This window comes from Lepidochelys olivacea (assembly GCF_965140295.1).
Source record: "Lepidochelys olivacea isolate rLepOli2 genome assembly, chromosome: 10".
NCBI classification, from domain to species: domain Eukaryota; kingdom Metazoa; phylum Chordata; order Testudines; family Cheloniidae; genus Lepidochelys; species Lepidochelys olivacea.
Window position 1 is genome coordinate 84,445,298 of NC_140420.1, and position 22,048 is coordinate 84,467,345.

The window sequence follows — 22,048 nt, forward strand, 5'->3', positions numbered from 1 at the left end:
TAGAGACTGGGAGTGGCTAAGTCATTATGCAAGGTAGCCTATTTCCCCTTGTTTTTTTCTACCACCCCCCCCCCAACATTCTGGTTAAACTTGGATTTATGCTGGAAATGGCCCACCTTGATTATCATGCACATTGTAAGGAGAGTGGTCAGTTTGGATGAGCTATTGCCAGCAGGAGAGTGAGTTTGTTGGGGGGGGAGGTGAGAAAACCTGGATTTGTGCTGGAAATGGGCTACCTTGATTATCATGCACATTGTAGGGAGAGTGGTCACTTTGGATGAGCTATTACCAGCAGGAGAGTGAGTTTGTGTGTGTGTGTGTGGCCCAACTTGATGATCAGTTTAGATAAGCTATTACCAGCAGGACAGTGGGGTGGGAGGAGGTATTTTTTCATATTCTCTGTGTATAAATAAAGTCTGCTGCAGTTTCCACGGCATGCATCCGATGAAGTGAGCTGTAGCTCACGAAAGCTCATGCTCAAATAAATTGGTTAGTCTCTAAGGTGCCACAAGTACTCCTTTTCTTTTTGTGAAACTTTTAACAGCAGTGGTTTTCCATGGAGACTAAATGAGAGCATAAATACCCGTTTCTCCATCTCAGTTCAGCTATTATTGGCCAGGGGCCTGCACCATGCGGGTGCTGCACAGATCAGCCCCTGCCCTGTGGAGAGTTCATTGCTGGTTTTATTGCCTGCCTTAGAAAGGAGATGCCCGAAGCCAGTGTGACATGCCCTGGGGAACCGGGGAAGAGCCCAGATCACAGAGCCAGGCCTTTGAGAACCGGTGCTGAGGCTGGTTTCTCTGTTGCTTTAACAGGTGCCGGTTGCCTTTGCCTTTCCCGGCCAATAGACACTCGCTGGTGCGATGGATGAAATGATGGAGCTGCGGATGGATGGGAATTCCCTGCTCAAGGCAGTGTGGCTAGGCAGACTCCGGCTGGCCAGGCTCTTGCTAGAAGGTGGGGCCTACATTAGTGAAAGCAACGAGAAGGGAGAGACCGCTCTCATGGTGGCCTGCCTCACTAAACACGTGGATCAGCAGAGTACAGACAAAGCCCGGATGGTGAAGTATCTGCTGGATTATGGGGCTGACCCCAACATCCAGGACAAAGCCGGCAGAACAGCCCTGATGCATGCGTGCCTCAGAGGAGCTGGGAAAGAGGTCATTTCTCTGCTGCTGGAGAACGGAGCAGACCCGAGCCTAGAAGATCATTCTGGAGCCTCTGCTCTGGTTTATGCGGTCAATGCACATGACCAGGACGTGCTGAAACATCTCCTGAGAGCCTGCAGAGCTAAGGGGAAGGAGGTGATCATTATAACTACGGACAAGTCCTCTTCAGGTACCACAGCCACCCAACAATACCTTAACGTCCCGCCATCGCCAGAGCCAGGGGAGAGGCGGCGCCCAGGCGTGTGCATGACGCCTTCGGAGACCGAATTGAAAGCGCCCACTTCAGGGGCCTCAGCCGCTGCGAAGGAAGAGCCCTTCTTCCGCTTCCACCCCGCACATGCCAGCGGGTGCCAGCTGGCCCAGGCCCTTCACGAGCCCTGCTCTCCGACCAGGAAATTCTGCAACCCCAGAAGAGCCCGTCTGCCGCAGCTGAAGAGGCTGCAATCGGAACCCTGGGGCTTGGTTGCACCTTCTGTTCTCGCCTCCTCTGCCCATCTGGACGAGGCCAAGACGGTGCGTGCAGATGAGGAAATCATCCTGGGCATCAATGACTTGTCGCTCCGCAGAAAGGGTTCCTTACCCAGGAACGGCAGCAGGAAGGGTAGCGACTTGTCCCTCTTCCCTTTGGGGGATGACCAGGCTCTGAAGATCCCAGCAACTTCTGTGCCGGGATCAAGGAAACCATCCTATGACAAAACTCAGGCCCTTCCTCAGCGCGTAGCCAGGAGGGGCGCTGTCCCTGCTGAGCCAGAGAACCCCAGCTCCACCGGCTCGGGCTCCGCAGCCTGCAAAGACACCCTGCCTCGGAGAAGGCTGGGCACTGCGCATTACGATTCGGATTCACAGCTCTACTGTGACTCCAGCTCCATTCTGGCCGATGCGGGGAAGGTGCCTTTGGAGAGAAAACAGCTCACTAGTTCCCATTTGGCTAAGTCCAACAGCTCCTGGGAATCCCTGGACAGCATGTCCAGCACGTCTCCCGGCACCAGTCGCCGCAGGCCGCCCAATTTGCTGGAAAGACGTGGCTCTGGGACACTCCTGCTCGATCACATTTCTCATACCCGGCCAGGGTATTTGCCTCCTTTGAATGTAAACCCCAACCCGCCAATTCCCAACATTGGCTCTTCCAGCAAACCGTCTTCCCCGCTCGCTGGGGGCTTCAAACCCATAGTGCCCGCTGCTCCGAGCTCACCGAGAACGGGTGGCTTGCGAACCGCAAAGCTGCTTCGAAGACACTCGATGCAGGCTGAGCAAATGAAACAACTCCCCCATTTTGAGGAGATAGTGGCCCAGTAGTTTGTATTTCAATGGATTTTCCATAAACACGCACAAGGTCCCTGCTCTCCTGTGCTCCACACAGGGGCGTCCCTGCGGCTGACACCCCCCACTCCAGGAGGGGCAGGGCAGGGGGCAGATCCCCACAGCCTTGCACCTTGCAGAGGTCTGGGCACCGGGGCCAAGCCAGGAGCATTTTACAATCTCGTTGCCCAGCTGCGGGGACACCACCGGGTACAAACGGGGGGAATCAGCACCAAGTACTAAAAATGCTTCTCCACTAGTGCCCCAGGTCTGGGCTTGTTCCGCAGGATGGATCTGGCGAAGAGTTGATCCTAGAGGAACCTAGAGTGTGAGACACACAAAAGAGCATGATCCCCATTCCTTCGTTCTCCAATTCTCTGTCCTTGATCTCTAGTCTTTCCTACCCCCATGGAAACAGTCCTGGGATTGCCAGTGCCCGTGGGGCTGGTGTACTTCTCAAGTGCCTACCAGAAACAGAGCAGGGCTTCCTGCTGCCAGGGGGAGGAAGAGCCCAGCACCCCTGACCCGCTGAAGGGATTGACACCTGCCCTGAGCCGGAGAAGGGACAGGACTTCCAAGAAATCTTAGCACTTTAACAGGCCGGAGAATGGAGCAGATCCGCTCCTGGTGACACTCCAGTGCAAGCAACAGGACTGCACCAGGGGGGAAATCAGCCACTGAGGCTGCCAGGCCCCCCATTGCTTGGCGAGATGCTCTGCTGTGGGCACTGCGCTGCCTGGCAGGGAAGGCGGGCAGCATTCCCCATCTCTAGCCCGTGGGAAGGGCGGGGACTCGGCCAGGTCTTTTCTCGGGGGAGGGGACCCGGAGTGTGGAGCAGAGCAGGGCCCATGTCTCGGGCCAAGGGCTCGTGGGGAATTCAGCCCCGTGCTCTGCTCCTGGGAGGTGCTTGGCCATTTAAGTCACATGCTGCTACTGGCTCTGTTCCAATCAGGGAGGCTCAGAGGATTTCTACCCCATGGCCATCTGACCCCAGCCCCCAAAGGGCCCCCCCAACAGCACATAGCCCCCCCCCCGAGAGGCTGTGGGGGAGCCCCTCGCTGGGTTCCCGGCCAGCTGCAGGTGGTGAGTGAGGGGCTGCAGGGTCAGCCCCCACCCGCTGCATCCATGGTGACATGGGCAAGGCCCTCACCCTTGGCTTCACTGCGGCTGCACCTGGGGCACAAAGGGGCCCCAAGCCCATTCAGCCCAGCATAGGGGGACCCTCTGGTGACAGCACAGCAGCTCCTGATCTCTCCCTGCTGAGCACAGCTGCCACAACAGGCCCTTGGGGCCACTGGCAGCAGCACAAATTGGCGCAGCCTTCAGGCTGCTCTAACTCATGATGTGGGACCAGCCTGTTTAAGGCCAGTCCAGGCCTGGGGGAGGGTAAAGATGCCTTGAGCCAACACCCCTCTGAGCTGCACTGTGCATTCTACACCTGCAGCCAAGGATCGGGGCGTTTTACTGATCTAGCCCCCCCCATCCATCCACTTCCAGAGTGGGGGCTGGGATTGGCGTCACATTGCTTTGGCAGTTACCTTCCCTGCACCAGAAGCCAAGGCTGGGCTCTTCATAGGGGAAGCCCTTGCCCCCAGCCCAAAAGCTGAGCTGGGAGGGCGGCAGGGACAGACCTGAGCTAGTGCAGATTGGGGCTGCAGTGATGTGGGGGGAGGGGCAGCCAGGGACAGCCCTACAAAATGAGTGCCCCAGCGAGCTGTCCACACGGCCTATGCCTAGCCTTCGTCTGGAGTGAGCGAACGTGGGTACATAGCTGTACGCGGTAGGGTCCGTGCAGCCTGCAGGGTGTCAGAGGACCCTGGGCCCCCATTCAGCTGCCGGCTCTGCACGGGCATCCCATTACAGGATTGGGGCCTAAATAGAGACCAGCTGCAGCTGCTTTGTCAGGACAGCAAGGCCTGGGGCAGCTAACCCCATCTCAGCGCTCTGCACTCCCCCACTCCCAGAAGTGTTTCTCCCCATCTGGTACGGGGGTGGATATGGGTAGGCGAGTGGACTGGTTTGGCATGTAGGTGCTCAGCTAAACCCCACTCAGCCAGAACCTCTGCTGGAGGGGAAATCTCCTTCTAACCCTGGCGCCCACGGTTTGGATTGTTCATCTCCCTTAAACACGTGTCACGAGTTTACCCCAACCGAGGAGAACGGCCACAGGCTTAGCTCATGAATGCCTCAATATCCTGACTCCCGCTGCCAGCCCAGCCCAGCCGTACCTGGCACGTACCTCACTGCGACCTAGGGCGCTGCGTCCTTGTGTCATTGCCCCGGCCAGCCAAATTACGCGCTTCATTTAGTCCCCTCTTGCAGCTCTCCTGAGGATGCTCGTACCTTCCCCAGTGCACTAGCTGTTCTCTAGGCTGTTGCAAAACCTTCCAAGGTTCCTGCCCAAAGCAGCCTTGAGCTTTGCTTTAAACTGCACAAGAACATTCTTTCAACGTGCATTTCAGATTTCAATACCCTCTTTAGATCGAAGGTGAGCTTACATTTTTAGAGCCTTAAGGTCTATACTTACTGTAAGTCAAGTGTCTTCTCTATGGAACTTGAGGCATATTCTCCCTGTTGTAATGAAGTGTCTGTTGAAATATATTTTAGATTGAGGATTTCAAGCCTACAGTTCGCCACTTCTGGTCATTCCTAGATATTACAATCTTTTTTTTTTCTGACGGTGAACGTCCTTCGCAACTGATTTAGGACAATGGTGCCCTGCAGAACGCAGGTGGTATGTTTTGAGCTTCCTGCGCAATGTACATTGGATTGGAAATATGCCACGTTCTCCTTTAGCGTAACATACTGTGATATTGTTTGTTACATTTTAAAGCGTGCCTGTGCAGACAAAGATGTTTGAAGATACTGTGGGATAGTTTAGACTTTATTACCTGTCCTATTAATAAACAGGGTAACATTCCTCTGAACTGCACCACTCCTCCCCCAAGGTTATCAATGAAATGTGCCTGTGTAATGACACTGGTCCTGGCGGGACCCAACGGAGAGGGCCAATTCAGGACAAATTGCTTCAAGCCGGGCAGTGACAGCCCAAGGCTGGGGTTTCTGTGCACACCAAGGCAAACCAGACAGACAGACAGACAGAGAGGACTTTGGTCTCACCCCACTGGCTAACCACAAGTCGCACAAGCAGTTCCCTTAGACACTCCAGTTTCCCAGTATCCCCACCAGTGCCACTCGTTATGGGGACAAATGGTGATGAAAACCAATACCCCTGTCAAGGTTCCTTCCCCACTCTGAACTCTAGGGTACAGAGGTGGGGACCTGCATGAAAACCCCCTAAGCTTATTTTTACCAGCTTAGGTTAAAACTTCCCCAAGGTGCAAACTATTTTACCTTTTGCCCTTGGACTTGATTGCTGCCACCACCAAGCATCTAACAGATATATAACCAGGAAAGAGCCTGCTTGGAAACGTCTTTCCCCAAAAAATCCTCCCCAAACCCTACACCCCTTTCCTGGGGAAGTCTTGATAAAAATCCTCACCAATTTGCATAGGTGAACACAGACCCAAACCCTTGGATCTTAAGAACAAAGAAGCAGCAATCAGGTTCTTAAAAGAAGAATTTTAATTGAAGTAACAGAATCACCTCTGTAAAAATCAGGATGGTAAGTACCTTACAGGATAATCAGATTCAAAACATAGAGAATCCCTCTAGGCAAAACCTTAAGTTACAAAAAGACACAAAAACAGGAATATCCATTCCATTCAGCACAGCTTATTTTATCAGCCATGTTAGAGGGCTTATTCCTTCACCCGCTTCCTTCCCTGGTCCTTCTCGCATGAACAGAGAGCAACAATACCCAAAGTCCAAAGGTGCAAACAATTTGATGTTTATTGGGGTGAACTTCCAGCAAGCATGATTCCAGTTTCCTTCCTTAGTGTCCCCCTTCCCAGCTCTGACACCAGAGAGCCTTACACCTGTGTCCCAGTTCCCATTCCACCCCCCTTAGCAAAACATGATTCCATTTTCCCCACCCCCATTCCCATTTCTGACCTCCCCACACCCACCCACTCACTTCCTGATTGACTGCAGACATTTTCCTGAAATTTAACTAACCAATCCTAACATATTGTAATATGATTATTAACCAATTATATTCCACCACCTTAATTAGTTTACACCCAGCAAAATTAATTATACAGCAGACAGGAACAATCACAGAATCAGACAGAGATTATACAGATAAACAATAGCAGAGTGGGAACTATAATGACAAAACAATACAGAAGTGAGGATTTCACATCCCAGCTATTGATAAGTGAGTTCTTGCCAGGCAGGATGCTAGCAAACTAAGTTTCCTTTTACATCTTCTAGGCACTTCCCTTTCTCTGGAGGCAATAGGCATTATCAGGACAGGATTGTGTTCCTAACAGCCCAATAGCACCTTATTTCAATGTAACTAGTTTGGAATGTGAGGAGGTGACCGGTCGCTTCCCAGCTTATGGCTGCCTCTGCTGCTTAGCCAGAGGCCTTAGCCTAAGAACAGGGCCTCAGACTGTCACAGTGAGAGAAGGCTCTTACACCGGCAGACAGTGATTTTGATTCTCTCTTTTATACCTCTAGGACTAGCCAAGTGATAAGAATACACCTGAAGTCTTAAAGTACAGGCCTTTGCAGACAGGCCTGAATATCTATATCCTAACAAGCCATTTAAAGAAATCAGAATCTAACGCATATCTAGCTAGATTACTTACTAAGTTCTAAGACTCCATTCCTGTTCTGTCCCCGGCAAAAGCATCACATAGACAGAGAGAGCTTTTGTTTCTCCCCCTTCCAGCTTTTGAAAGTATCTTGTCTCCTCATTGGTCATTGTGGTCAGGTGCCAGCGAGGTTATCCAAGCTTCTTAACCCTTTACAGGTGAAAGGGTTTTTCCTCTGGCCAGGAGGGATTTTAAAGGTGTTTACACTTCCCTTTATATTTATGACAAATATAAAGAAAGAAAAGAGGTTCTCTCAATCCCAAAGGACCAAGCCCCAAACCCAGGTCAATATACAAATCAGATCTTACCCACAAATCACGCTGCTGCCAATCATTTAGAATCTAAAATCTAAAGGTTTATTCATAAAAGGAAACAGATAGCGATGAGAGCTAGGATTGGTGAAATGGAATCAATGACATACAGTGATGGCAAAGTTCTTGGTTCAGGCTTGTAGCAGTGATGGAATAAGCTGCAGGTTCAAATCAAGTCTCTGGAGAACATCCCCAGCTGGGGTGGGTCCTTCAGTCCTTTGTGTAGAGCTTCCATTTGTAGCAAAGTCCCTCCAGAGGTAGGAAGCAGGATTGAAGACCACATGGAGGAGCTGCAGCAGCTTTGTGTAGTCTCTTGCCATGTGGTCTCTGCTTTCTTTGTCCCAAAGACAAGCTGCCCATCCCATGGCCTGGAAAAACCTCAGAGTTCTGTCCATAGGCAGGTCCCTGCATGCTTGGCTGAGTCCCCAGGCGTGTCTGCCTTCTCTCAGTGGGTCATTTGTATAGCTGATGGTCCTTAATGAGCCATTCAGCAGGCTAGGCAGAGCTGACACCAGCTCGTCTGGGTGTCACCCAGAAGCACAGCAAAAGTTTGAGCTACAGACAGTACAGAGACAATACTTATAACTTTAAATACCAAAATGATACGTGCATAGAGATAGCATAATCCTAACCAGCCAACCTTAGACACCTTGTCTTAGACACCTTATTTGACCCCCTTTATACAAGATTTGGTGCCACTACAGGACCTTGGTTGCAACCATGTTCTATACAGTCCCAGTTCAAGTCAATAACGTGACAGCCTGTAGGGCCAGTTAGCCACTGGTGGGCAGCGGGCACCTTCCCACCCAGCCACAGGAAATCAGCCCAGCGTTATTCAGTGGAACTCATCCTGCAGGACAGCTGGGAAGTTAAGGTCCCAAGCCTGCAAAGGAGAATTTTGTACCGAACTGAAACATTAGGTGGGCTTTAGAGTAACCCAGGGCAAATTCTGTTTTCAGAGTATATTAGCCACACTGTAATTTGTAACTAACACTCCTAACGCTTCCTCTCCTGTGAAGGTAGCAGGGGACCACTTCTGACCACAGGCAGCCAGATCCCTGGTTTTACACCCTGGTGCTTCCATCTAGAGTTGGCTGCAAAATTGGCATCAAGTTTTGCGCTCCTCTTTCTGACACTGGAGCTGCGACAGGCCCCGCTCCCCTAGCACCGCGCTGGCATGTTGGCTCAGTGCTCACGCCCAAGGCCAAGCACCACCTGCCCAGTCCCCAGGGCCCCTTTCCGCCCAACCGGGGGCTCTTCCCTCCCCACGCGCCCCATCCCCCTGGCACCCAGCTGACCGAGCCGCACAGGATCAGCAAACGCCCCTGAGACTGTGAAGCCCCAGCTTTTCCCACAGCACTGGGGCGAGTGAGCAAAGGGCAAGCAGGTGAATAGCTCTGCTGTTGCAATAACCACTGGGTTGCTGCTGGGCCAGGCCCACCAGCCTGAAGGCCCGATCCAAAGCCAAGCCAAGTCGATGGGAGTCTTCCTCTGACTTCCCGGGGGCTTGGCTCAGGCGGCCCTAAGGGAAGGGAGTGGAGACATCCCCTTCCTAAAACGGGCGGGTCCATGGCGCCGGGTGAGGGCTGTGGCTTGTCTCATCGGTTTGGTTCCTTGCCCCTCTACTAGGGTTCAAACTGAGCAGATGGTTTCCTTTAGCCCAAAGGCAGCCATGGACTACCTGGGTCCAGTTACAGATTCTAACCCCGTTCCCATTCCAGGGCAGAGACCCTCCACTGGGGTCTCCCCTTTGGCTGCTCAGGAATTCCCAGCAGCCCACCTCACCCCCCCCCCCCTCGCAGTGAAGGAGGGCAACATTTCCATGCAGGGGGAGTCATCCAGGGGCCCATTCACCCCTCTGGCAGATCACATTTGCTCCAGTGTCCTGCCATCGCCGGGCTGCAAAGGGCAGCAGGCCCCCAGGACAAACAGCAAGGTGTGCCAGCATCCCCTGGGACCGGCCAAGCGGGAGCTGCCATGTTACAGCCCAGCCTCTGGGAGAATGAAACTTGTGGGGCTCCCTTTCGGTTCTGGCTACTCACTGGTACCTGGCCTTTGCCCCACTGGGGCATGAGCTATTCCAGTCAGAGGTGGACAGTTTCCAGAGAAGCGCCCGCATGCCCCATGTCCGGTTGGGCCCCTTGGGGCTGGAGAGCGGTGCTAGGCAGGGATCCGGCCCTGCTGGGAAGTGGAGGCTTCCTCAGAAAGGCTACCAGGGGAATTCCTTCTGGATTTTCCACCGGGGAGTGATCCGACCCTACTGCCTCTTAGAGGGTGCATGGAGGGGGGGCTGGGCAGGTTGGGGTAATGTGGTTCTGATGGATTCCCTGGGACTCAGGCTCCCACAGTCCCTCTGTGATGAAGCGGGACTGTTCTCAGTGTTTCCTCTGAATAGTGTGGGGGTGCCTCAGTTTCCCCTAGGCAGTTCTTAAGTCTCTAGGGGGTGGGATAAGGGTGTATGATCCTTGCAGAGCCCTAGAGGGCAGGTGTGTGCAGGGGTCTGGACACAGAGAATGGCCAACACCCTGTTTCCTGGCAACTGATGGCCTGGCCCTTCCCCCCTGCAAGGTGAGAGCTAAAGGGTTGGAGAACAAAGGAATCCAGTGACCTCCTGGCCCGGGAAAGGGACAAAGCCCAGAGGAGAAGGGGCTGGAGAGAGCTTCAGTTTGGGGCTGGCTGGGGACGAGGAGTGAAGGGCAGACGTGGTTGTCTGGCTCACTGCCCCCCAAAATGGACCCAGCTGAGGGGTCCTGTTCTCTGCACCTGCAAGCTCTGTTTCAGACCATGTTCCTGTCGTCTAATAAACCTTCTGTGTTACTGGCTGGCTGAGAGTCCCGTCTGACTGCGGAGTTGGGGGGCAGGACCCTCTGCCCCCCCCAGGACCCCGCCTGGGCGGACTGGCTGTGGGAAGCGCACGGAGGGGCAGAGGAGGCTGGAGGCTCCGGGGTCAGACCCAGGAAGGTGGAGCCGGGGGAGCTGCGTCCCCTGCAGACAGGCTGCTCCCCGAGAGGAGACTCCCCCAGAGTCCTGCCTGGCTTCGCGGGGAGCAGTCCCAGAGCATCGCCCGGGGCCTCCGGGACACCCTCACTCCGGGCACACCCTGCGCAGCCCCTGCCCCAGCCGGGACCCCAGCTCCTGCCCCCGCCCCGCCCGGGGCCCCCTCGGCGGCCGCTGAGCCCCCCCAGCCCCGGCCCCAGGGCGCACGGCTGCGCGCTGGGCGGCCCGGAAGCGGCGCTCTCCGCCCGGCTCGGCTGCCACGTCTCGGCCGGCGGCGGCGATGGGCGGGCGGGCGCTGTGCTGGCTGCTGTGGCTGCTGCAGGCGGGCCGGGCCGGGGGCGCCGAGCTCACCTTCGAGCTGCCCGACAGCGCCCGGCAGTGCTTCCACCAGCGGCTGCAGCGCGGCCTCAAGTTCACGCTGGACTTCCAGGTACCGGGGGCCCCGCTCGGCCCGGCTGGGGGGGGGGGTGTCGGGGGGTGCCGGGGGCCCCGCTCGGCCCGGCTGGGGGGGGGGTGTCGGGGGGTGCCGGGGGGCCCCGCTCGGCCCGGCTGGGGGGGGGGTGCCGGGGGCCCCGCTCGGCCCGGCTGGGGGGGGGGTGCCGGGGGGCCCCGCTCGGCCCGGCTGGGGGGGGGGTGCCGGGGGCCCCGCTCGGCCCGGCTGGGGGGGGGTGTCGGGGGGTGCCGGGGGGCCCCGCTCGGCCCGGCTGGGGGGGGGGTGTCGGGGGGTGCCGGGGGGCCCCGCTCGGCCCGGCTGGGGGGGGGGTGTCGGGGGGTGCCGGGGGGCCCCGCTCGGCCCGGCTGGGGGGGGGGTGCCGGGGGCCCCGCTCGGCCCGGCTGGGGGGGGGGTGCCGGGGGGCCCCGCTCGGCCCGGCTGGGGGGGGGTGCCGGGGGGCCCCGCTCGGCCCGGCTGGGGGGGGCGGGGAGTGTCGGGGGGCCCCGATCGGCCCGGCTGGGGAGGGGGCGGGGGGTGCCGGGGGGCCCCGCCAGCCCGCACGAGGCACCGCACCCGAACACCGCGCTCCGGCTGGCCCTAGCTGGGGGAGCCGCGGTCGGAGCCAGGGACGGGGCGGCTCGGGGTCCCCGCAGAGGGACCGGGCTCCGGGGCGGAGAAGCCCCAGGCACGGCCGGGCTCTCCCCGGGCCAGGTACCGCCGGCCCGGCTGCGCCCAGAGCCCCCGGCTGGCGCCTCCCTCCCGGGGCCCAGCGCCAGGGGCCGGGGCCGGGGCCGGGGCCGGAGCCTGCAGCACCAGGGAGAGCGGCTCAGCCCCGGCCCGGCCCGGCCGCGGGGACCCGCTGCCTGGCTCCTCCCGCCGGCACCGGGCTGGGGCGGCCCCGGGTCGGCCCGCGCCGGGTGTCCCTGCCCGGTCTGGGGCAGCCTCGTGTCCTCCCTGCCGGTCCGGGGCTCCTGCCGGTGGCCAGCTCCGGCTGGTGACCGGGAAGGGAACAAATCCCGAGAGCCCCCGTTAAACTCCTCGGGCCTTTCACGCGGCCCGGCGGCGGGTGTGCGCCGCACACGGCCCGGCCCTGGCCCGCAGGGGAGGGGAGCGGCCCGGTGCCAGAGATCGGGGCACTCGCCAGGCAGCCAGGTCCGGACTAGAGCCGAGCTTCCCTCCCACGCAACCCACTGGCCACCCTGCCTCAAAACGCGGGGATTTAAGGCTGCGTTGAGAGCATTCCCGGGTCGCTGAAATGCCTGATAAAGAAAAGGTCCCTGGGCCGGGCCATGCTTTAAATAATGAGCATCCCAGCCTTTATTTCAACACCAGCCGCAGAGCTCTGTGTAAAGAATCGGGATCCCTTTGAAGAACACACTTCTCAGCTCAGAGCTGCCAAGCCAGACAAGGGCTACTGGAATATTTCTAAAAGCTACAAAATCTCCCCCAGCTCCAGGGATTCAGGGTGGTCCTTCCAGTCCGGCTCCAGGGCCGGCTCCAGGGACAGCTTTGCAAATACAGAGGGTATTTGCATGACACAAAACCGGGGGCTGGAGCCAGAGGCCCCGGGGCCTGAGTGAGATACAGGGAGTGCCATGCTCTGCCTGGAGATCTCTGGAGACAGGCCCAGCCAGGGGTGAACAGGAGGGGAATTCCCCCTCCATGGCAGACATGCTTTGTTTCAATAGGTGATTTCAGGGGGGCATTACGATGTGGACTGCTACGTGGAAGATCCCAATGGCAAGACCCTTTACAAAGAAGCGAAGAAGCAGTACGACAGCTTTTCCCATCGAGCCGAAGCCGCAGGCATCTACACGTTTTGCTTCAGCAACGAGTTCTCCACTTTTTCACACAAAACCGTCTACTTTGACTTTCAAGTTGGAGACGAGCCCCCGATTCTCCCAGACATGAGCCACAGGGTCACAGCCTTGACACAGGTCTGTCGGGTTCCTGCTCGTGTCCGTTGCGTAGGAGTGGGGCAATTGCGTCACTCTCTCGTGTGGTAGAACAGTGCAGGCCTTCTGAGGTTAGATGCCGGTAAAGCATGGCCGGGGTTGAGAAAGAAACTGTCAGGCCCGGGGGTGTCCTGGTCATGTGCACAGGTTAGCACTCAGCTAAAAGCAGAACTTCCAGCCACAGGGTAACGGTACTGTGTGCAGGGCAATGCAATGCCCGTTCCAGCAGACGGGAAGAATGCAGCTGGCTTAGAAAAAGGAAATGTACCAGAGTCTCAGGTAAAGGACAGGCCCAGTCCACACAATTCAGATCCAGATCAGAATTTTTCCTGAGCTGGGGGCCGGGCCAGAGGTCTTTGGGTCCACGTGTTGGCTTGGGCTTATCGCCAAGGAGAGAGAGAGGCATTGTGAGCCATGTACGTACACACACACTCGCCTATACTGTCAAGAGTGGCTTTGGCTTTGGGCTACCTCCATTTCTCAGCCCCACACAGCTGGGCCTGATCAGCACCCGCAGCTCCCACTGACTCCAGCTGGAGAGCTCTGGGTGCGAAGCACCTCCAAACCCAGGCCCCAGGTTGGGCACCCAAAATCAGAGACCACTTTTGAAAACTTGGGCCTGCATGTAGAAGTAGGACGGTCTTTAGCCAAAGACTCGCTCCTCTGCCCCTCCTGTGCAGTCCTGTTGAGTCTTGCATGGCATGGTGCTGGCCCGTGAAGCCTCTGCCTCCCTCTGACGTGGGAGGATGGCATTTTACTCCCTCATCAGAATACAGCCACTAGCCGCAGATGTGTGAATTGTCCCAGCTGGGCCCAGCTGCGTGTAGTGATGCAGGTACAAAGGGGGGTGTGTTTGTTTCCCCAGATGGAATCTGCTTGTGTCACCATTCACGAAGCTTTAAATACGGTGATCGACTCCCAGACTCATTACCGGCTGCGGGAGGCTCAGGACCGGATCCGGGCTGAAGAGCTGAACAACCACGTCTCCTACTGGTCTGTGGGAGAGACCATCCTCCTCCTCGTGGTCAGCGTCAGCCAAGTGATGCTGCTAAAGAGCTTCTTTACGGAGACGAGAGCCACCCCTGGGGCGGTCAGCACCTAGGAAGCCAGAGTCGGTCCTGTGCCAGAGGGTGGGGTGGGGTGGGGTGGGGTGGCGAGGCGGTATTGGGGGAGCTCATGGGTCACACAGTGGAGTGCTGCCGAGGGACTGTGAGTGGGGCCAGCCCGGCTCACCTGGACAGGGAGTAGACAGGAATTCACGGGACAGTCACCTAAGCAGCGGTTCTAATGGAGTGAAAGCTGTTAATAGCCAACACCCTCTCTCTGGCTGCCTCAGAGGGGCCCCGGGAAGCAATGGGTGTGCAGGGGTTGGGGCTCTCTGTGCAGCTGAGCTGTGACTTAGGACAGGGAGCATTAGCACCGGTGTCACTGTAATTCGTTGCATTGGTTTGACTCTCATTTGTAACCCTGTTGCATCTTCACTGCGAGGTGTAACCACAACATGCAGCCGGAATATCTACCCCCGAGCCACTTAGGGCCACCTGCTCCCAGCACAGAGCAGAGTCCCAGGCCAGCGTGGGGGAGTGTGTCACAAAGGGGCACCAGACGTGCCCTGGTGTACAGACAGCCTGAACTGCAGTAGTTCACTGAGCTGCAAACCGGGGCCACGACCGAGGTAAGAGTCAGAGCAACCCCACTCACCCCTATGGTGTGCCCAAACATCTGCTTATTGTCAGGAAGCCCCCTCAGCCCAGGGTCGCCAGAGTGCCAGGAACTTGCCCATAGCACACTACGTGAGCTGTGGCTCCTGCTGCCAACCAGAGAGGCTATAAACCTTACTCATTTTTTTAATGGAACCTGAAATTCTCCCATAATCACCGGACTCCAGGAGCTGGACTTTACAGAGAAGCACCAAATTCAGCTCAATAAAAGTGGCAGAAATTGGTAACTCTTGGCTCCCTCCAGGTTTGTTTGTGCTAAAAGGGATCATGTGGTCCCAGAGAGTCAGAGAGGTTAAGGCCAGAAGAGGCCATTCGATCACCTAGCCTGACCTCCTGTATAGCACTTGCCACCAGCACCGCATGCTAGCCCCACACCCGAAATGAGACCAACGTGTTACAGCCCACGGGAGACTGGGCTGTTACGTGCCACGGCAGAGAACAGGCAGGACTGCGGTGCACCAATGCCCAAGGCACCTGCAGTGGGTGGGAAACAAATGAATATGCCCAGATAATCCTGGCAAGTGACCCCCACCCACACGCAGCAGAGGGAGGTGAAAACCCCCCAGGGTCACTGCCAATCTGACCCTGGGAAAATCCCTTCCTGACCCCACACATGGTGATCAGTTACATCCTGAGCAGCTGACCACGAACCAGCCAGCCCAGCACCTGGGGGAAGGAGCGCTCGCGGCCACCCCAGAGCTGTGGACCTTCCTCTCCCATCACCCATCTCCTAGCACGGCTGTCTCTGATGCTCCATGCAGTCGATAGATCAGGCCCCATTCAGAGAAAGGCAAGTTAGAAACCAAACACACACCCAGTATTGTGTGTTGGAGTGCACAGGAGAGTCCCGCCCTGGCTGCTGCAGGGATTGGCGGAAGCCCTGACGTGGGACCTTTGGGAACATGACGGAAACCAGAAGGGCAAATCAGGCATTGAGGGAGTTAGCCTTGGAACGGTTTCCCAAGGAGTGTGGTGCAGGCTCCATCACAGGCCATTTTTAAATCAAGATGGGAGGTTTTGCTCCAAGGTCTGCTCCTGAGGCAGGTCTCTGGCCTGTGCTATACACGGGGCAGCCTGCGGGATCACACTGGTCCCTTCTGCCCTGCGCTCTGTGAATCTCGAGCTGCCGAGCCCCAACCTCCCCTCGTGGAACAGTCCAGAGGACCCTTCCCTAGCACAGCCCGTGGGGATGCCCTACTCTGCTCAGACAGCAAAGCCTCCTGGGCTAAAGTCCTGGTATTTCTTCAGAACACAAAGCAGGAGCCCCATGGATCAGGCCTGCCACTGTCCCAGGAGAGGGGCCCTGACTTAACCACTACACTGAATACACCCCACGTTGCCAGCAACAGATACCGCAGGCTGTTGTGCAAGACCCTTTGCAATGCTAGTATTGGTCAGACAGTGCTTTGCACTAAACCACCCAGATGGGCGGGGTGGGGAGGATTAAGAATGGCAATGACCCTGCTCAGCCGGACTGACACCACTGGATGCAACCTTTGCCACTTCTCAATAAACCCATGAGACCGCAGTTTTCCTGCTCCACTGATTAGACACACTGTCCCCCGGGCACGGCAATACAGTAACAGCGAGCCTCCTCTCCTCTCAGGGCACAGCTACTGGCCTGTCAGCCCATCCTTTGCTCACTGTTTGTAACACCCACGTTCTAGGAAGCCTTAAATAAAATGCATTTCCTACCGATTCCATCATCGTCCTTTGGCAGCACAACTGCTGTTCCTGTAGGCCCCCATCACCCTGCACCCCCCATGCTGGCCACTGGAGCACATTGCTCCGGGAACTGCAGGCCCCATCCTGCTCCCCTTCCCTCACCTGGCCCGAGCCCCATCGTGCTTGGCTCCAGGCAACAGATCCACAGCTGGGTTAAATCAGCATAATTCCCTTGACTACCCCACTGAAGCTGTGCTGAATGAACCAGCGGGCCTCTGGCCCCTGGCTTGAGCAGCGCTCCTCGGGGTTTGTGACAGTGTAAACGGCCGCAGAGCAGTGCATGACTGCGGCTGGGCAGCAGACGGAACCCACGGGATGGCTAGCTGGGCACGTCACTAGCCCAATTCTGCATGCCCTGGGCCCGCAGCTCACCCCCCGGCCTTGTGTGAGCTCAGGTGCAGGAGCCTTTCCAAACAGGGCCCTACCTGGTTTGATACTCTCCTCCCCTGGCTACTACGGGAAAGTTTTATAACGCAACTAGCAAGCCTCCTGCCTCGTCAGTGTTCCCGCATGAAGGGTTTGGGCGCGGACCCTGCTCCACGGGAAAGCCTTCGGCAGCTGCCTTTGAACGCTGCCTGTGCAGGCAGCTCTCCTGCCCTATGGCAGCCTTCGCCCAAAGGGGCCATTGGAGGCCAGGGTCTCTTCGAGCTTCTGTCAAATGCTTGGAAGGGCTGAGTGACACCTACATGGCCTGTCCTAAGACGTCACCAGTGGTCCAAGGTGGGCTGAGCCCTCCTGACTGTGGAAGAGATGTGCTGGATGGGGGCAAACCCCTCCCGTCGGTGCAGTGCCCCATGGCAGCAGGGAAGCCCAGAACATGGTAGGCTACTGGGAGGAAGGATCCCAGCATGGAGTGCAGAATGGGAAGTCCCCGCTCTGGGCTCCATCTTGCTGCCTTTCTCCTGGAAAGGAGCCCCATTGATTTCAGGAGGCCCAGGGGTGCAGGTGCAGTTTTGGAGGAAGAGGCTCATATTGGGCTGTGACAGAGCTGGAATTTTTTGTGATATTTTTATGAGTCCTATGTGTGCCTCAGTTTCCCTTAAACTTTGCATGGCTACCCACCTGTGGGAGGATTGAGTTTGCTCACTGGGCAGGCTAAGAGATATGGGGAGAGGGTGTAACCTAGCTGACTGAGCTGACCAACGGGGTCTTTAAAAAGGATTGGCTGCTGCTGACCCACAATAAAGGACTGAGAGGTGTGAGGGGGGAAATAAGGAACTGGCTTCTGAAAGGAGCCAGAGCTCTCATCCGGGAACCGAATAAGGAAGGCAGTCAGGGAGAGACGGAACCTGAACTGGGCTTCACGGCAGTGGGGCTGGTGAAGTGCTGTGGGCTGGCCAGCATGGACCTTCATTTCTCTGTGCTGCCCGAAGGCCTCCCTAAGCTGTGTCCAGGTGACTATAACCCGACTGTTTTCACAGTCCCTGCAGCCGCTGGGCGAGGTGCTTAGTCCCTGCAGAGTGGGTGAGTCTCTGCCAGGCTGTCGCAGTTGGATTCGCTGGGCAGAGCTCACCCTGTGAAGCAAGAGGGCTGGAGCCCCAGAGGTTCAGTCTCCGGAGGTGGTGAGCGCATGTAGCTGACCCTGAAAACAGAGTGAGACCCCTCGGAGGTCTGACCCATCGAAGGGGTTCCCCCGAGAGACTGTTCCAAAGCTGGGGGCATAGCACCAACCCTGTGGATCTGTGACAACACCAAGGGACAAGCTGTAAGTAGCCAGGACATGCAGCTGCAGTTCAGCCTGGCCCAGCTACCCACACAACCTATTAAAGAAATTAACAGGCAGCAGGTTTAAAACAAACAGCAGGCAGTATTTCTTCACACAACGCACAGTCAATCTGTGGAACTCCTTGCCAGAGGATGCTGTGAAGGCCAAGACTATAACAGGGTTCAAAAAAGAACTAGATACGTTCATGGAGGATAGGTCCTGTGATGGGTTTGGTCACAGAGACCCCCTTGGGACTGTCACCTGATGTGCTGAGATTACCTCTGAGCCCATTTTTCCTGCCAGCTTGGGACTCCAGAGCCCTGCTTTGTTGAGCCAGACATGCCAGCCTGCTAGAAACACAGACCCAGGGTCTGGGCCACACCCCCAAAGCTGCAGGCTTTAAGTGAAAACAGCTCTGCAGGTTTCCTGCCTCCAGCACCCGGACACCCAGTTCCCAATGGGGTCCAAACCCCAAATAAATTCGTTTTACCCTGTACAAAGCTTACAGGGTAAACTCATAAATTGTTCGGCCTCTATAACACTGATAGAGAGATATGCACAGCTGTTTGCTCCCCCAGGTATTAATCACTTACTCTGGGTTAATTAATAAACAAAAGTGATGTTATTAAGCATAAAAAGTAGGATTTAAGTGGTTTCAAGTAGTAACAGACAGAACAAAGTAAGTCACCAAGCAAAAATAAAGCAAAAACACGCAAGTCTAAGCTGAATACATTAAGAAACTGATTTCAGGGGGGCAAGGGATGGGGCAGAGGCACCAGGAAGGAGGGTGGTTTACTTGCTAATCTCACCTCCTTGCACCCATCAGCCCTTCTGGGGAAGCAGCAGGCTACATGAGCCATGGCCGACCCATTCCCCTGCCCCAGCCCCGTCCCCATCTCTCCTCCCAGACCCTGCAGCAAGGTACTCCCCCCACTCCATTCTGGCCGGGGGGCTACGCAGAGCTAATGGCCTGGGACTGGCTCTTCCCCCTACCCCCCCCCCCAAGCCTGGCCCTGCATCCTGTGTGGAGCGGGGGCAAGGAGGCCAGCAGCAGTGCAAGGACAAGGGGAGAGAGCGGGCGAAGCTGCTGATCCAGAAGCAAGGTCCTGCCTGCCGGCGTGTCTCCCAAGGACCCAGGGATTAGCTGGTCTCCAGCAGCGGGTACTGGCTGTGCCGGCCGGCTTTGCAGCAAAGCCGGCTGGTGACGCACACGCTGCTCTGGCACCAGCTGGCCATGTTCCAGCCCCTCACCTGGGGGACAGGCCCTTCGGGGTCCATCCCAGGCGTAGAGTGAGACCCTGCTGGGTGCTGGGGACAGGGAACCGGGTCCAGAACCTCCCAGATCCAGGGCCAGTCCGTCCCAGCAAAGACCTCACTCCTGGCCACCCCGTGGGTCCTCCACTGCCCCAAATCCCACACTACAGATGGCAGCAACCCAGACAGCCTGCTCTCCCCTCCCCAGGATGGGCGCCTCGTGGCCTGCCCCGTGTGCAGATGGCTCTGACCCTGGAGCTGTCGCTGTGCACAGCTCCGGAGCCTGGAGAGCAGCGACCTTCAGTGAGAGCAGGGAGGCTCCAATTTCCAGGAGAACGAGCTCCCGGGATTAAGGGGTGGGCACAGAGCCCACGAGCTGGAGCCAAATGTCCTGGCAACCCCCGTGTCCATCTGGCCCCACCTGCCACCAACAGCAGGGCCAGCCCTCGGCTAGGGCCCATGCAGGCCCAGCGGGGCACAGGGGAGGGTGGAACAGGGGATGGGGAGGCAGAGCCAGCACCCCACGCAGAGGAAGGATGAATTATTCCCAAGGCCGGCAGAGGAAGCTCCAGGTACGGTGCACAGTCCTCCCCATCCCCTGAGGGGTGCCCAGCCAGGGAGGGAGGGGCTTGCCCTGTCCCAGAGCAGCTCCCAGGCCTGGAGTCTGCATGCCCAGAGGCTGCTGCCAAGGCATCTCCGCTGGTGGGGCAGGGAGCGCAGATGGCAGGAAGGAGCCCTGGCCAACTGCCCTCCAGGCAAGTTCATCTGGATCTACAGGGGCAGCATGTTCCTTTGCCTCTGTTGGCGTCAGGCCTGCCCCTTCCTGCCCAGCTCTGTGGGCCTGATCTCCGAGGTGCTGAGCAGAGGGTCCCCCCGTCATTGAGCGATCTCCATGGCCCACCCCTGCGCTAGGGAGGAGAGCGGCTCTGATCTGCTCTCTGGGATGCAGCCCGTGGGCCCCCAGGGACAGGCGGGTTAGGCCCCGCAACAGAGCCGTGGGGAGGCGCAGGCTCCTGGCCGAGCTCAGGGCCGTGCCACACACGGCTGCATTGGGAACGGGAGCGAGGGGCCCTTGCCCTCTCTTCCAGAGCGGTCATAGCCCCTCTGCAGAGCGCAGGGTCCCGGGGCATATGCCGAGTGCGAGGGGGAGGGAGCAGACCAGTGGGGCAGCACGTGATAGGAGTCCAGCAGCCCTGCTCCACCCAGGGACCAGGGAACACTGCACAGCGCACCATGTGCTGCCTTCACTCCTCAGGAGCCTCGTGGGCTGCAGCTCAGCCTGGCCGGGAGACGCCTGGCTGCCCCAACCACAGCTGAGCCAGACCCAGGCACCGTGGGCGCAGGCCCAGGGGCGACCACAGCACGCAGGCCAGGACCACGAGACACACCTGGTATCGTACACAAAGAGCCTGCCCGGGGACAGGTTTGCCCACTTTCTACACCCTTGCCCCGCCCCTTCTCCAAGGCCCCACCCCTTCTCTGAGGCCCCGCCCCCACTCACTCCATCCCCTCCTCCCTCTGTCACTCACTCTCCCCATTCTCACTGGCTTGCTCATTTTCACAGGGCTGGCTCAGGGGGCTGGGGGGGTGGGCTCTGGGGTGGGGTTTGGGATGCAGGAGGGGGCTCCGGGCTGGGGGGCGGGGGAAGCCGAGAGGTTCGGAGTATGGGAGGGGGCTCCAGGCTGAGGCGGGGGGTTGGGGTGTGGGAGGGGCTGGGAGTGCATGTTCCCACGTGGGGCCAGAAATGCTGGGTTCAGGTGCAGAGGGGGCTGCGGCTGGGGGGAGCGGGCTCTGGTGTGGGACCAGGGATAAGTGATTTGGGGTGCAGGAGGGGGCTCCAGGCAGCACTTACCTCAGGCAGCTCCCAGACGCGGCAGCATGTCCCTCCTCCGGCTCCTACGTGGCCAGTCCACAGGTGCTGCCGCCACGACACCCATGGGCCGGACTTCCAGGCCAGTGGGAGCTGCAGAGTTGGCACTTGGGGCAGAGACAGTGTGCAGAGGCCCCTGGCTGCCCCTATACGCAAGAGCTGGAGCGGGGACATACCACTGCTTCCAGGAGCCCCGCTGTGCCACCAACCGGACTTTTAACAGCCCAGTCAGCTCCACCCAGGGTCCCTTTTTGACCAAGCATTCTGGACAAAACTAGATGCCTGGCAACCCTAGTGGGGAGGTACGACCCCAGCCCCTAAGCCCCACTTTCTTTTAAGGCAGGGCAATTGTCAGTCAAAACTCCCATTATGAATATTAATGGCATAAGAGGAGCCAAATCCACCTTTCAAAAAAGTTTGGGAGAGGAAGGAATCGAACTCTCCAGCTCTGGAATTACAGGAGGGCTGCGGGTCAGGACTGAGGGGCACCGCAGAGCTGTGGGAGGCAGCCCAGGTCTGGGATAAAGTGGGGGCTGTGAGTCAGGATTGGCAGAGACGACCCATGCCTGCCGGTAGTGGGGGGGGGGGGCAGAGTGAGGGCAACCCACCACTCAGTCTGTGTGAGCATGCTCAGTACAAGCCAAGCAGCAAATCTGGGGGGCACATGACCTTGCATGCCCCCCATGCATCCCCTCTGATTGAGGGGCGCTGGCAGAGCTGTGGGGGTGCCCAGGGTTGGGGTAGCGGGGGGCTGCGGGATAGATTGAGGGGCACCGGCAGAGGTGTGGGGGAGCCCGGGGTTGGGATAGCGGGGGGCTGCAGGATGGATTGAGGGGCGCCGGCAGAGGTGTGGGGGTGCCCAGGGGTGGGGTAGTGGGGAGCTGTGGG

General features: G+C 57.9%; 2 protein-coding genes across 2 annotated transcripts; both read left to right on the forward strand.

Annotated features, from left to right (window-relative positions):
* Nucleotides 1-863: 863 nt before the first annotated feature.
* On the forward strand, nt 864-2,465 carry ANKRD34C (ankyrin repeat domain 34C; the record flags this gene model as incomplete). The annotated part of the gene is made up of 1 exon (XM_084641255.1): nt 864-2,465. The coding sequence occupies one exon, from the start codon at nt 864-866 to the stop codon at nt 2,463-2,465; it is 1,602 nt and encodes a 533-aa protein (XP_084497381.1).
* Nucleotides 2,466-10,721: 8,256 nt separating this feature from the next.
* TMED3 (transmembrane p24 trafficking protein 3) lies at nt 10,722-14,833 on the forward strand. The gene is made up of 3 exons (XM_084641260.1): nt 10,722-10,927; nt 12,619-12,867; nt 13,751-14,833. Exons 1-3 carry the CDS (start codon nt 10,778-10,780, stop codon nt 13,985-13,987), a joined length of 636 nt encoding a protein of 211 aa, XP_084497386.1. The 5' UTR covers nt 10,722-10,777; the 3' UTR covers nt 13,988-14,833.
* The last annotated feature ends 7,215 nt before the right edge of the window (nt 14,834-22,048 follow it).